This window comes from Ochotona curzoniae, unplaced genomic scaffold (genome assembly GCF_017591425.1).
Source record: "Ochotona curzoniae isolate NIBS_2020 unplaced genomic scaffold, NIBS_Ocur_1.0 contig_2688, whole genome shotgun sequence".
NCBI lineage: Eukaryota > Metazoa > Chordata > Mammalia > Lagomorpha > Ochotonidae > Ochotona > Ochotona curzoniae.
This window is the reverse complement of record NW_024465553.1, coordinates 916,224-931,577: the sequence shown is the minus strand read 5'-3', so window position 1 is coordinate 931,577 and position 15,354 is coordinate 916,224. Positions and strand designations below refer to the sequence as shown.

Sequence of the window (15,354 nt, the reverse complement as noted above, 5' to 3'; positions counted from 1 at the left end):
GGCCTACAGAGCACAGCCAAGGAGAAGGCGTTTGGGGGAGACGGGCATCCCACATCTTACCATGAAAACAGCAGGGGGCAAGTACAGGGAGAGGTGTTAGGCCGGAGGAATGGGGCTGGGAAGACCCCAGCCATGGCCCGGAAGAGGCCAGCCCCAGGAGACATCCCTCGGAGGAACCTCTCCAGCAGGAGGAGCAGCACAAGGGAACAGAACCCGGGACCCTGGGAGAAGCGGTGTGGAGGGCCCCGGGTTCAGCCTTCGGTTGGGAAACCCAGAATACACCTGAAGGTGCATCTTCCAGGACTACAAATAAACAAATTGACAAAATAAATGAGCCCAGATTGTGGGCAGGGTGGCAGCACTGTGGCCCAGCAGGTAATCGCCATCTCCAAGGCAGGTGTCCTGTGTTGGAGTGTGTGACCAAGTCCTTGCTTCCCACCCAGCCTGCTGCTAAGGCTCCCGGGACAACAGCAGAAGGCGGCCAAAGTGCTTGGGAATCCGCTGTGCCTGCTCTGGCCTGTGAATGAATCAGTTGAGGAAAGGCCTTTCTCTCTCATTCTGCCTTTCAAAGACAAACTCTTTAAAAAAAAAAAAAAGGCCAGGCGTGATAGGGTAAGCAGTTAAGGTCCTCACCTTGAACTAGCCAGGATCCCATATGGGCGCCAGTTCTAATCCCAGCAGCTCCACTTCCCATCCTGCACCCTGCTTGTGGCCTGGGAAAGCAGCAGAGGACGGCCCAAAGCCTTGGGACCCTGCACCCACGTGGGAGACCTGGAAGAAGTTCCTGACTCCTGGCTTCGAATCGGCTCAGCTCTGGCCATTGCAGTCACTTGGGGAGTGAATCATTGGATGGAAGATCTTCCTCTCTGTTTCTCCTCTTCTCTGTATATCTGGCTTGGCAATAAAAGTAAATAAATCTTACACAAACACACAAAAAACCGCTCAACAGTACAGGATAGCAACAGCAGCGTGGGATCCTGGGTAGCCTGGACTGTGAGTGGGAATGGTTCCTCGGGGTGGCCTAGACACTGCGCGGAGTGGGTGCGGTGACCTGGGAGCTCGGGCCGCCTCGCCAGGCTGCTGCTCTAAAGGACTGGGCTTGCTGACCACAGCCCCGCCCAGCGTGGGCTCCTCCCAGGGGACTTGCAAGGGCGCCCTTTTCATCCCATTTGGTTTCATTATGCTTCAATGTGTCTCCCCGCCCACAGTAACCAGAGGTCACATTCTGCTCGGGCTGTGGGAGTCCTGGTGTGCAGGGACCCGGCCTGGCCCAGGGTGTGACAGCTGCCTCCCCACCTGCTCAGGCAGGGCCTTGCGGGGCTGGGTCTCCGTGGACAGATGCCTTCCATCCCTGGGGGTGGGGGGTCTCCTGGGGACTTGCCAGCAGATGGGCAGGCGAGCCTGTCTCCGTCGCTCTGCTTTCCAAACTGACTTACCTGCTAGCAGGCACACAGCATGCGTATTAAAATTTCTGATGAGAAGTACTGGGGGCTGGTAAAATGAAATGAAATTTATCTGTGCTTCTTGAAAAAAGATTCAAACTCAGACTTGGCAGGCTGTGTTACTGGCAGGAAGCGAGAAGGGGAGAGGTAGCCGTTTCCAGGCAGCAGTGAGGCGGCCCTGGACTGCAGGGCCCGGGTGAAGCTGCCGTCTCTTGCGGACGTTTTATTCTCCTGGAACGTCCGGGTTGGGTCTCCTGCAGCCCTTCCAGACCCGACTCGGAGCAGATCCCAGCAGAATGGAGTGGGCCACTGGCCAGACACGCCCGCTGCCGTCCCACTGGTGCCGTGGGTTCTGTCACCGAACTCGCCGAGGCAGGAGCTCCCTGCCCTTGGTCCTGCCTGACGCTGAATCAAGTTCATGGCTTAAACTTTTTCCTTTCCTAATCCTGCATTTTCATGTCTACTGCACAGGATAATTATAGCTCAATATGCTCAAATGGCTTTTTAAACGTCACAGAGTTAGGAAGCTACAAAGTTAGAATTATCTCTTTTCTCTAAGAAAAATTTTAATCTGAAAATTGTGGAAAAACATGAGAGAGAAGAAACTTCACGCAAGTATGTACAATATAATTTAAAAATATATTTATTTGGGCCCAGTGCAGTGGCCTAGCGGCTAAAGTCCTCACCTTGAACGCACCAGGATCCCATAGGAAGCCGGTTCTAATCCCGGCAGCTCCACTTCCCATCCAGCTCCCTGCCTGTGGCCTGGGAAAGCAGTGGAGGACGGCCCAAAGCCTTGGGACCCTGCACCCGCGTGGGAGACCTAGAGTAAGTTCCTGACTCCTGGTTTCGGATCGGCGCAGCACCGGCCGTTGCGCTCACTTGGGGAGTGAATCATCGGATGAAGATCTTCCTCTCTTCCTCGCGTTCAAGGTGAGGACCCTAGCCATTAGGCCACCGTGCCAGGCCCAACTTTTAAATAAATCTTTTAGACAATGAGAATTTTTGAAAACTTGCAAGCTTGAGAGGATAAAGGCCCCAGGAGGCAGAGTGCCAGGACACGGACCCTTCCGTGGGCACTGAGCTGTTGGACAAGTGGTCTCTCGGGCTGCACAGCCAGTTCAGCTGGAGGGGGCTGCTGAAGCTGAGTGACACCTAAGCCACTGCTGAGCTCACACACACTCACCTTCCACACCTGTACACGCACCCAGTTCCTCACCAGCACTGCAGGGTCCCTCCTTTAACACCTCATAAGGTCGACTGGAGGAGATCAGAGTCCTGCCAGGCACAGGCCCTGAAGGGGAGGCGGAGTTGTGCAACAAGCTTGGCGTCAGACACGCTGGAGTCCACAAGCTGCCTGCTGCTTATTAGACAGGAAACTTGGAGGAGCTGCTTCCCCTTCTCGAGTCCCTCCTCACCCATAAAGCGGGCATAACAACATCCTCCCCCAACAGCCAGGACAGCCAGGATCACAGGGCTGCCGTCCAGCAGGGCTGTGCAGCTGTGCAGATCTGCAGGGAGAGGCTGTACCCCGCACTGTTAAAGCGAGGTTTAGAGACCGCGTACATCAGGCTGTATAGCCTAGCTCTGTGTGTGAGGGCTTCCGAAAGGCTGTGAGAGACGGGAATTCCAAGATGAGTTTTTTAATTTTAAAGATTTGTTTATTTGGGCCTGGCACGGTGGCCTAGTGGCTAAAGTCCTCACCTTGAACACGACAGGTCCCATATGGGCACCGGTTCTAATCCCAGAGGCCCCACTTCTCATCCAGCTCCCTGCTTGTGGCCTGGGAAAGCAGTCGAGGACGGCCCAAAGCCTTGGGACCCTGAACCTGGCTTCAGATCAGCATAGCACTGGCTGTTGCGCTCACTTGGGGAGTGAATCATCGGATGGAAGATCTTCCTCTCTGTCTCTCCTCTCTCTGTATATCTGCCTTTCCAATAAAAATGAATAAGTATTTTTAAAAAGACTTATTTTTATTGGAAATTCAAATTTACAGAGAGGAGAGACAGAAAAATTGTCCATCTGCTGGTTCACCTATCCCTGACTGCTCTCCCAGGCCACAAGCAGGGAGCTGGAAGGGAAGTGGAGCAGCCTAGACACAAACCAGCCCCCACATGTGATCCCAGTGGCTGTAACGCGAGGACTTTAGCCACCAGACTATTGCAGCCAGGTCCCCAAGATCAGTTTACCTAGCCACACATACAACACGCAAACTGGAATCCAAGTGTGCCAAGGGGTCTCCCAAAGGTGCAGGGAAGGTGTTGTGGACAAAACTGCGCCTGCCTTCTAAACTGCACCTGCGCCGCAGTCAACTCAATCGCAAAGTTCCATGACATTTCTGAATTGCTCTGTGCTGACCTTTGGCAAGTTGCTCAATTTTTTCCAGGACGTTTGTTTACACATTGGTGAGATGGGAGGTCTAGACTGTGAGTAAGAGAAGGCAAGAACTCGGTAAGTCGCGTAGCTGGGGCAGGCACTTCGAGCGCACTGTGAGAATCTGACACGACCCCCTCAGTGGGACACACCCCCAAAGTTACAGCAGCACCAACTATTCCAGACTGGGCCACAGCAGAAAACGTCCCTTAGCATTTGGCTGTTTCAATTTTTTTTTTTTTTCACTGAAAACATTTTATTGGCCTCTTAGAAACGGGAATTTATTTGCCAGGAAGGATGATTCCATCATACTTCTGCTGGAACCAGCGCATGGCCTCCTCTTTGCTGATTCTGTGTTTGGCCCCAATGCAGCCTGTCCTGCGCTTCTTGTCCGCGATGCTGAAGCCTGGCCTGCCCAGCACCACATAGAAGTCCAGGCCGTAGATGCCAATGCTTGGGTCGTATTTAATTCCCAGGTCGATGTGCTCTTGGATCCCCAAACCAAAGTTTCCAGTGTCTGAGAAGTTATTTTTCCTCAACTCGTACTCCCGCACCTTCAGACCCTTCTCCAGGATCTCCTCCGCCTTGGCCGCCCGGACCTGCAGTGCGCGGCGATCTTCTGTGTACCTGGCTTTGGAGAACACGGGGTCTGGCCCGTGAGCTGCTCCAACACCTTGGCCGCCCGGGTCAGTCTGTCTCCACTCTCCCCCACGCAGATGTTGAGGCAGAGTTTGCGGATGCGCAGTTCCCGCATGGGGTTCTCCTTCCCACCTTGGTCCGCCATGATGGAGAACAGGAAAAAAAAAAGTGTTTCAATTTTTTGTCTGGGTCTTTCTCCTCCCCCTCTCGAGAGGCACCCACCGCCCGGCCTTCTCCCAGGAGGTGCCTCCCCTTCCTTCTCCCTTCCCGTCTCACCTGGTCCTTTCGCAAACCAACTTTCCTGTCTGCAAGACAAGCCTTTTATGTCAACCCAAGTTTCACACCCCTATTTTCCAGAAGTTTCTGAAATAACGGTCATCCGCATGTGGCCCAGCAGAAACTCCAACGTGTCTCCATGCTGGTAGGTCACGCTCCCTCCACGGACAGCATGTTGGGGAGGCTTCTGACTGATGTGTACCCACACAGGGCATCTGACCCCGGATGGTCCCACACTGCCGTGAGGCACACACATCACTTCATTCCCACTGTCAAGGCGTGTCCTGCTCTCCACGCACAGCATCCATTTTTAAACAGTTTACAAAGCCCACAGATCAACAGTGTAATAACCCTGGGCTTTGAACATAAAACAATGAGCAAGCAAGCATCTGACTTGAACTTTCTGGCAAATTCCACGGGTGTCAAAGGGCAAGACCTCAGAAGTCTGTGCTGACCACACCTGCCATCTGGTTTAAGTTCAGAGCTGAGGAGCCAGGCCTCAGGCAGGGGGCAGGGAGGTGCCCTGGGGGATGGGGTGTGGGTGTGTGTGACCTGGGGGATGGGTGTGTGTGTGACTTGGGGGATGGGGTGGGGTGTGTGTGACTTGGGGGATGGGTGTGTGTGTGTGACCTGGGAGATGGGTGTGTGTGTGTGTGACTTGGGGGATGGGGTGGGTGTGAGTGTGTGACCTGGGAGATGGGTGTGTGTGTGTGTATGACCTGGGGGATGGGGTGTGTGTGTGTGTGTGACTTGGGGGATGGGGTGGGGTGTGTGTGACTTGGGGGATGGGGTGGGTGTGTGTGTGTGACCTGGGAGATGGGTGTGTGTGTGTGACCTGGGGGATGAGGTGTGTGTGTGTGTGTGACATGGGGGATGGGGTGGGGTGTGTGTGTGACCTGGGGGATGGGGTGTGTGTGTGTGTGTGACCTGGGAGATGGGGTGTGCATGTATGTGACCTGGGGGATGGGGTGTGCGTGTGTGTGACCTGGGGGATGGGTGGGTGTGTGGATGACCAGGGGGATGAGGTGTGTGTGTGGGTGTGACCTGGGGCACCCAGAACAGGCCTCCATCGCGGCCAGCACCGAGCGCCCAGCAGCCCTCCGAACACGATCAGGGCCCTCCAACTCGGGCACAAACGTCCTAAGAACCCGGGAGAATCGCAGGATCCCGACGGAGATCAAACGGCACACTTCGTACACCAGTCCGCCTTTCCGCTCCGGGCGGTCACTCTGAGAACCAGGCGCGCCGGGACAGGGGACCCGCCATGTCCCCTCGGGGCGCCGCGGCCAGCGCAAGGCCAGCGCAAGGCCAGCCCGGGCGACGCGCGGACACCGGCACGGCCGGCGGGGGAGGGGCGCCAACCGCCATCTTCCCGGCTCCGGCGGCCGCGCGCCGTCTCGCGAGACCCGCCGCCTGCGCCGCGGGGGCCGCCGGGAAGGGCAGGGAGAGGGGAGCGGACGGCAGGCCGGAAGCCGGGCGGCGGCAGCGTCAGCGGCCTCGGGCGCGGGGGCGGGGCACGTCGCGACGGACGCGGCGCGCGGGCCAATGCGGAGCGAGCTGGGGCGGGCCGGCAGCCAATGGGCGGCGGGGGGCGGGCGCCGGGGCCGAGCGAGCCGGAGCGCGGCGGCGGCGTTGTTCAGTCAGCGCGAGAACCTTCGAGAGGTGAGTGCGCGCGCGGGGCGGCGGCCGCGCCCCTCCCCCGGCCCGCGCGGCCCCGCGGCTCACCGTGTCTCCGCGCCAGGTCGCCGCTCGGCGCTGCCCGCCCGCGGACGTCGCTGGGACAGCCCCTCCCGCTGCTCGGCGGCGGCACCGGCCCGGCCGCTCCCCGCGCTGCGCTGCCCGGACCCGCGCCCCGCACCCCGGACCCGCACCCCGCACCCCGACTCGGCTTGGAGCGCGCCTCGCTTCCTCCCAGGCCCGGGCGAGCAGCGCTGGGTTTATGTCTTTATTTGACGAAAACGGTGAGTGGCGGGCGGGAGATGGCGGCCGCACAAGATGGCGGCGCGGCGCGTGACGGGCGGCGTGTGGCGCAGTTTGGGGGGCCCCGGCACCCCGCGGCCGAGGGGGCGGCGCTGCCGCAGCGTGAGTCACGGCGCGGCCGCGTGCGGGCCCGGGCGCGGCGGGCGCGGCGGGCGCGGCGTGCGGGCGTGCGGGGACTCGGGCGGCGTGTCGCTTGCTGTCTTGCAGAGCTGTTGCGCAGCCGCCGGGACCTGTGTTGGGGCAGCAGAGCGCACGAGCGAGGAGCCCGCAGCCTCAGTGGCCAAGACTTTTTCATGTCAGAGACCGAGAACTCTTGCAGTCGTTTATGTCATCCCTTCTTCTCCAGACAGAAGATACCAAAAAGTTGCCATCAAAGGTCTCTTCACCTTATTGATAAAGCCACTAATAAGCCAAAATGTCTGTCAACGTCAACCGCAGCGTGTCAGACCAGTTCTATCGGTACAAGATGCCCCGTCTGATCGCCAAGGTAACGGGGAGCTCGGGCGCGGCCCCGGCGGCTCTCCTCCGGGTGACCCGCCAAAACCCGCGTCGTGTCTCCTTTAGGTCGAGGGCAAAGGGAATGGAATCAAGACCGTTATCGTCAACATGGTTGACGTTGCCAAGGCGCTGAATCGGCCTCCAACGTGTGAGTAAAGCTGCTTGGGGAAGTGGGGAAGTGGCCCGGGAGCCGCGCCTGGCGGGTGGTTGCAGGCTGTGCAGCTTGCTTGGGGCGAGCGCGGAGCCGCGGCCGGACAGCTGTGGAGTTAGACGGAAGCAGGTGTGCAGGGGCAGCTGGAGGGACTGAGCTCAGGTCGGAGCTGCCTCTCCCCGAGTAAATGCCGTGTGAGTTAGCAGGCCTAAACGGCTGGGGTGTGTAGCAGCTGCCGGAGTGATTAACCTCGGGCTGGACCCGCCTCTCCCGGCTTAGATCCCCCGCGAGGTAGCAGGTGCGTAGGTGTGCGTGTGTGGAGGACTGACCCAGGCCGGCCCTGCCTCTCCCCGACCAGATCCCACCAAGTACTTCGGCTGTGAGCTGGGAGCGCAGACCCAGTTTGACGTCAAGAATGACCGCTACATTGTCAACGGATCTCACGAGGCGAACAAGCTGCAGGACATGCTCGATGGGTTCATTAAAAAGTTTGTTCTCTGCCCCGAGTGTGAGAATCCTGAAACAGACCTGGTGAGTGCGTGGCGCCCGAGCCTCGTGCGCCGAGGTTGGCGATAAGGACACGCTGCCTCGGAAACAGCTGTGTGTGGGTACTGAGGAGGAAGGCGTTGGAATACTTCGTATCCGGGAGATGTACTATTTCCGGTCTTTTCACACTAGCTTGTACAGGTGGCTTGCAGTGCAGTTGACATATTTTTTCCCCTCCTGGACAGCATGTCAATCCGAAGAAGCAAACGATAGGTAATTCCTGTAAAGCCTGTGGCTACCGAGGCATGCTTGACACCCATCACAAACTCTGCACATTCATCCTCAAGAACCCGCCCGGTGAGTCTTCACGGAGCAGAATGGCAAGTTCTGTGTCACAAAGCATGTGTGTGAGAAGGGCGCGGTACTCAGTCCCGACGGCCGTTCCGCGCCGTCGAGGCCGAGGGGGGAAGCTGGGCTGCAGCAGCACGTGTGGACCCCTCGGAGGAGGGTGTCCTGCCGGGGCTGTTGACAGAGCCTAGCTGAGCATTTCAGCATTGCAAGCAACACTCTGTGGCAGACCGTCAATCATCTGACACAATTTGCGCTTGCTACAGCAAGGAAGTCTAACCTATTCCGGCGTGCGCTCTACCGTGAGGCCGACCGTTATTGAGACTTAAACACTGTTAGCCGGGGGAGGTGGCAGGCGTGTTCAAGATCAGTGTAGTCCTGAGGATTTCTGCAGCTCCGGTGCCTGAGGTTCCCCCAGTTGGAGTAACAGTGTCTGTCCATTCTGCTCTCCTGCAGAGAACAGTGACAGTGGTACAGGAAAGAAAGAAAAAGAAAAGAAGAATAGGAAGGGCAAAGACAAGGAAAATGGGTCCGTGTCCAGCAGTGAAACGCCGCCGCCGCCGCCGCCGCCGCCAAATGAGATGAGCCCTCCTCCACATGCCGTGGTAAGCGGGTGCTGAGGCCAGGGGCGCGCCGAGAGGGGCTGCGGTTCCTCACCTGGGGTCCCACCTAGTGCCACAGTGCTGTAGCTCCGGGGCTCTTGGTTAATTGAAACAGGATGGGCCTGATTGAAGAGTAGACTCGATTGCATAAACTTGGCAGTGTGGGCGGGTTCTCGAGGCTCGGCTCGAATGTCTCCTCAGCAGGAGGACGACGATGACGACGACTGGGGGGAGGACACGACCGAGGAGGCGCAGAGGCGCAGGATGGACGAGATCAGTGACCACGCCAAAGTCCTGACCCTCAGCGACGACCTGGACAGAACTGTGGAGGAGCGTGTCAACATCCTGTTTGATTTTGTCAAGGTAAAACGCTTGCTCTGGAAGTAAGGGGCTGCTCAGGTGTGGGCCTTTGAGACATTGTTGGCTTAGCTAATGAATGGGCAAGTAAATCTTCGTCATCTTGGGAATGTTCTGATGGCTCTTTGACCGGGGGTCTCCTTTCCAGAATCAGTGTTGGTGTAATTGCAGCCATACAGGGGCTTCCTGATGTCATCAACCTTTTCGTTTTTCTTGGAATTGTTTTCCATTGCAGAAGAAGAAGGAAGAGGGTATTATTGACTCATCTGACAAGGAGATTGTTGCTGAGGCAGAAAGGCTGGACGTGAAGGCTATGGGGCCTCTTGTCCTGACTGAAGTTCTTTTTAATGAGAAGATTAGAGAACAAATTAAGAAATACAGGCGCCATTTCTTAAGAGTAAGCAAATTGATTTATGATGAAATTATGAATGTTTCTTGGGTCTAGCTCCCATCACTTAACATGTGTCAGAAACATGTTAATACCGAGATGCCATCTGTTCGCAGTTTTGTCACAACAACAAGAAGGCCCAGCGGTACCTTCTTCACGGCTTGGAGTGTGTGGTGGCCATGCACCAAGCGCAGCTCGTCCCCAAGATCCCGCACATCCTCAAGGAGATGTACGACGCGGACCTTCTAGAAGAGGAGGTCGTCATCAGCTGGGCGGAGAAGGTGGGGGCCGGGGGCCGGCGTGGGGGGCCGGGGGCCGGCGTCGGGGACCGGGGGCCGGCGTCGGGACCGGGCGCCGGGGGCCTGCGTGGGGCGCTGCCGTCGGGCCGCGTTACCGTGTTAACCGAGTATGTTTTCCTGAGGCTTTGAGACTGGGATATGATATACTCAAAGACCTTACTTGAGCAGGTTGTTTAATGCAGAGTGAATTACTTTTCATGTCCTCAGACTAAAAAAAAAAATTATACTGATCGGTTCTTAGGCTTCTAAGAAATACGTCTCAAAGGAGCTTGCCAAAGAGATTCGTGTCAAAGCAGAACCCTTCATCAAGTGGCTGAAGGAGGCGGAGGAAGAATCTTCCGGTGGTGAGGATGAGGATGAGGATGAGAACATTGAAGTAAGTGCTCCCAGAGCAGAGCCTTGGTGACGGTGTATGAGGGTCGGAGGACTGAGCAGTGGAGTAGTCAGGAGAAGTGGGGAAGGAGTTGGCTCATTTTGATTGAAACGTCCAATTTATACAGAAAAGGAGATTTTTACTTTTTTTTTTTTTTAGATTTATTTATTTTATTGGAAAGTCAGATATACAGAGAGGAAGATCTTCTATCCATTGATTCACTCCCTGAGCGGCTGAAATGGCCAGTGCTGAGCCAATCCAAAGCCAGCTGCCAGGAGTCTCTCCTGGGTCTCCCACATGGGTGCAGGAACCCAAGACATTGGGCCAGGATTAGAACAGGCGCCCATATGGGATTCCTGCACGTTGAAGGACTTTAGCCGCTAGGCTAATCTATTGGTTCACATCCCCAAAAAGCTGCAAACACTGGAGTTAAACTGATTCAAACCCAGGAATTTGTTCGCTCTCCCTTGTGGGTGTTGAGGCCGTCCTCAGTTTTTCCAAGGCCACAAGTAGGGAGCTGGGTGCGAAGGGGCAGCCGGGACATGCTGCCCTCGGAACATGCTGGCACTTGCAGGTAAAGGATTAGTTAATTGAGCTATGTTGCAGGCTCTAGGAAATAATTGTTAAAAAGATTTTAAGTGGCAGTAAATTTAAATGAACATGACAGCCGGTGGGCAGTTTGGCGAAGGCCTGGCCCAGGGCAGGGTGGGTGCACCCGCAGTACGCGCCGCGGCTGCTCCGGTCGAGATTGGAGCAGGTTCGCAGTCGGTCATCTCTCCCTCAGGTGGTGTATTCCAAGACTGCCAGCGTTCCGAAAGTTGAAACTGTGAAATCTGACAGCAAGGATGACGACATTGACATCGATGCCATCTAAAGGAGTGGATGCAGCCCAGTTAGCAGTGTAATGCTGCCAGAAGTGCAACATGTATGTGCAAAGGCTAAAGCAGCTCAACATCATGCGACACTTGATACTGTGAGTGGTCCGGACACCTAGGGAGCCCACACACGCCAGTGAGCAGGTGTAGTTTGCTTACTAACAGCATGTTATTTTTAAAAACTAGTGATGGACACATTTGGATCACATTTATACAGTTAAAAATAAAGATTTGATTTTGGTCATTCTTAAGATTTTTGGCTCTGAATGACTTGGCTGAAGTCCTCGGCTCCTTCCTGTAAGGCACCACCCAGCCTCGGCCGTGATTGGACCTGTGGAGCGTGCCGTGCAGTGCTGTCAGTGTCTGTACTCGCAATGACCTGTGGAGCGTGCCGTGCAGTGCTGTCAGTGTCTGTACTCGCAATGACCTGTTCAGCCATGAGAAACACAGCACTTTATGCAGGCCTCACCTCCAGCCCCGCAGTGGGTGTCAGCCGTGCACGTGGTTGACGCTGAGGTAGACTGCTCGTTACTCCACAGTGCAGCATCTGCCCGAGGGGCAGGAATGACCCGAGTGTCCTGTCCAAGTTCATTCAAGAGCAGGTGTTGAAACTTGAAATTTTGTTTTCCCACTTTGTGTACTTTCCCCAGATTTGTAGTCTTTGAGTCCTGTGCGTCTGCGCGTTGGACGAGCCAGGGAGATTGCTACATAACAGATGCACATTTATGTATGTACTTGGAGTGGCTGCTTCATCTAAGAGAAAACTCAAAATTTGGGGTGTGATTAAATAGTCTTATTTGGAGAAAACCGGTCAAGGTGCACTTAATCTCTAGCAGGAACTGATCGTAGTTTTTAGCTTTTACCATTATGGTTTAAATTATAACTTCCGAATGCTTAGACATACTGTTTTGTTGAGTGTGGTTTTGCCCCGGACCCTATGGTTTGTTCATTGCCTTTCCCACTTGAACCACATAGCTTATGCTTTCTAGATTTTGGTTGCTATCTTGCCAAAATAAGTGTTACTGTGTTCCAAACTTGATTTTTTTTTTTGTCTTATTTTAAAAATAAGGTTAAAAGCATATTTCTAAGTCAGAGCCTCTATTTTGGTGTAAGACTTGGGATATTTTTTACTTCACATTGAATCTAGGCAGACGCCCAAGAAGTCTGTGCAGATGGCCAGGCCTCAAGCAGCCCGGCGTCAGGGTCGGACCCGTGCGCAGGGGTTCCTGCCCAGGGAGCTCGCGTAAACTCACTTGATCCGAGTTCTATCTAAGTAATCTTCAAGATGCAAATTTGCTGTTTGGTCCTTTCTGCAAAAAGTGGGAACTGGTGACCTTGTGGGAGGATTGGCTGCACAGCATCCCCTTCTTTCTTTGTGACCCATCTCACAGATTATGAGACTTTAAATAACAAATGTATGTAAAATTTTTCACATTGAAATTATACAAACATTTGATAAAATAAAACCTTGTTAGCTTGATGTTTCAAGGAATTTAAACTTAGCAGTCTTACTTGAGAGTTTGTTTACAGCTGCCTTCGGGTAGATGGCGCAGGAGGCACGTGCGGGTGCAGTGTGCTGTCATGCCGAGGGGTCTGCACGCTCGCATGCCAGGCTTCAAACCCTGCCCTGTGCCCGGTTTGCTTTCACTGACTGAAATGCTATAGGAGGTCCCGGTGACCTAGTTAAACTCAGTCACAGTGTCAAGCTAATGAGGTTGTCTTTACAGAGCTTTTTACTTTAACTTGAAGGAAGTTCGTTTAGAGCATCTCAACACTAAAGAGGATTTTGGCTTGGGCTATGTTCAGTCTTGTGCCAAACTTCCAGTGGGATTAAAATTCACGGAATCAGAGTGTTCTTTGCAGAGGTTACCCTGATAGAGGAAATCCTCTTGGCTCTGTTGAACTGTCTTAAAATTTCCTGTTTCAAACAGCTACATTACTTGATTAAAACTATTAAAATGGTGTTTTGTGTTTGCTTTAATATTAAAGCTACAAGTTTTCATTTCACAATGAAATCAGTCATTGCCCATTTTGTAGCTGGTGCGCCATGGCCGGTGTCGCTTGTGCGGTTGGCTGGCTGCTAACAGTCTGCTGCCTCTTCTTCCCTCGCCCTCACCTGTGTGCCCTGCTGACAGGCTAGGAGTCGATGCGTGTGTCCACTGCAAGGGGACTTGGCCTGTAGCTCAGGAAAGTGTGTCGAGCCTCCAGTAGGAGCTCTAGGGTCTAACAGAGGGTCTGTGGTGGGGTCTGCAGAGCCGGTGCCTGCCATTTGGTTTTCTGGACAGCGATTTCTGTTTGAATGGAAAACATTGACTTGGACCTTGAACTCAAACCTGAGCTGTGCCCGAGAGAGCACAATGTGACTGATAGTGCCTGGGACATCAGCAGGAGACGGGATCACCACTGGGGCAGGAAAGGGACAGCAAGCAGCATGTCCCCCAAGGGATGGCCACCAGCAGTAAGAGAAGGCTGTGCTGTGCCGAGTTCCTGCACTGCTGCAGCTGACGTCAGCCAAGTTCTGGAAGAAAACTGGGCCTTCAGAGGAAGTGGCACTGGCAGCAGCGTGCTTGAGGCCAACCCTCAATATATCTTCCACTGCCTAAGTCAGTACTTTGCTGTGTGGCTTCGGGGTTTCTACTGCCACAGGAAAGGATGCCTGATGGTGCAGAGCAGACAGGCTAGTGGACTAAGGCCTGCTGCCTGTCCATATGCCCCAGTGGCATTTTATCCTTGGTTCTGAGCCAGCAGCCATGACAGGCCTGCGCATAATGCCCCAAGAGAGCCGACGCCAGAACAACCTGGGATGCTGAGGGCTACATTGCTGAAGGAGGGCTTGTGATGCAGGAGGTGCCTTCTGGCCCTCTGCTCTGAGCTGGGGGAGTGGGCGATGCACGGCAGCCCAGGAAATTCGGGTCCCCAAGGAGGACAGACAACGCTGGCTGCTAAGTACTTTTTTTTTTCTTTAAAGATTTGTTTTTAATACAAAGGTATACAGAGAGGAAGAGAGAGCAAGATCTTCTGTCGGATGATTCACTCCTCAAGCGGCCACAATGGCTGGAGCTGAGCCAATCCAAAGCCAGGAGCCAGGAGCTTGCCAGGTCTCCCGTGCAGTGGAGGGTCCCAAGGCTTTGGGCCGTCCTCTGCTGCTTTCCCAGGCCACAAGCAGAGAGCTGGATGGGAAGTGGAGCAGCCAGCACATGAACCAGCGCCCATATGGGATCCCAGCACAGGCATGGTGAGGACTTTAGCTGCTAGGCTACCACACAGGACCCTGTTTCTATCATTTTAAAGTGATAAAAACACTTTAAAGCTGCCTGCATGTAGGAGGTTGGCCAGTGAAGTCATGGTGCTGGTCCCTGTCCGACAGATGGAGTATCACCATGGTGTAGCAATTAGATGTGGATGCTGCCTCTGGCACCGACATCGCACACGGGCCCTGGGCCAAGCCTTGCCTGCTCCCCTTCTGATCCAGCTCTGTTAGCGCCTGGGAAATGAGCTGGAAATGGTCCAGGCACTTGGGCCCCTGCACACAAGTGGAGCATCTGGGTAAAGCTGCTAGTTTCTGCCTGGCCCAGCCCCAAACAATAGAGGAGGGAACCCTAGGTGGAAGATCTCTTTCCTGTCCTATGGAAAGCGTCTGGGAGGGGCAGAGGGCACTTGTGACCCCGCGTGTTAAGCTCCTGGCTCCACCAGGCGACCCTGTGACCGCTGGTTCAAGCTGCAGCTGCTCTGCATCTCATCTGCTTGCCTAGGAAAGCAGTGAAAGATGGCCCACGGTACTTCATTCCCTGAAACTCTGGGACCCAGATGGAATTCCAGATCTCCAGCTTGGGCCTGGCCCAGCCTTGGCTCCTGGGGTCATTGGGGAGTGAGCCGGCAGGTCAAGATTCTCCAACTCTGCGTTTTAACAGGTGAAATACATCTGGGTGAGCAGTTAAGACACTGAGGATTCTGCATCAAGGTGCATGGGTTCCAGTTGAATCACTTCGGCTCCATCTTTCTGCCTGTGCAGCAGCCAGGAGTGATGACTAAACAGATGGGTCCCTGCTGACCATGTGCAGGAAGCTGGAAGGGAAGTGGGGCTGCTGGGATTAGAATTGGTGCCCATATGGGATCCTGGCACATTGAAGGTGAGGACTTCGGCCACTAGGCTACAGTGCCAGGCCCCATAATAACACTTTTTTTTTTAAGATTTATTTTAATTGTAAAGGCGGATATACAGAGAGGAGAGACAGAGAGGAAGATCTTCCGTCTGCTGGTTCACCCC

General features: G+C 54.8%; 1 protein-coding gene, 1 non-coding gene and 1 pseudogene across 3 annotated transcripts; 2 read left to right on the top strand and 1 right to left on the bottom strand.

The window, feature by feature from the left end:
- Positions 1 to 4,044: 4,044 nt before the first annotated feature.
- LOC121153084 lies at positions 4,045 to 4,618 on the bottom strand (annotated as a pseudogene).
- Positions 4,619 to 6,516: 1,898 nt separating this feature from the next.
- On the top strand, positions 6,517 to 11,338 carry EIF5 (eukaryotic translation initiation factor 5). Of its 2 annotated transcripts, XM_040975026.1 has the most exons (11): positions 6,517 to 6,691; positions 6,918 to 7,197; positions 7,275 to 7,356; positions 7,718 to 7,890; positions 8,091 to 8,202; positions 8,650 to 8,798; positions 9,000 to 9,158; positions 9,388 to 9,549; positions 9,657 to 9,821; positions 10,081 to 10,215; positions 10,997 to 11,338. In XM_040975026.1, exons 2-11 carry the CDS (start codon positions 7,126 to 7,128, stop codon positions 11,084 to 11,086), a joined length of 1,299 nt encoding a protein of 432 aa, XP_040830960.1. In that variant the 5' UTR covers positions 6,517 to 6,691; positions 6,918 to 7,125; the 3' UTR covers positions 11,087 to 11,338. The 2 variants fall into 2 exon arrangements, with proteins under 2 accessions (XP_040830960.1, XP_040830959.1); XM_040975025.1 differs by lacking the exon at positions 6,517 to 6,691 and having other exon boundaries at positions 6,898 to 7,197; positions 8,997 to 9,158.
- Positions 8,404 to 8,527, top strand: LOC121153289. The gene has a single exon (XR_005883374.1). It is a non-coding gene; the product is annotated as a small nucleolar RNA SNORA28 (small nucleolar RNA).
- Positions 11,339 to 15,354: the final 4,016 nt, after the last annotated feature.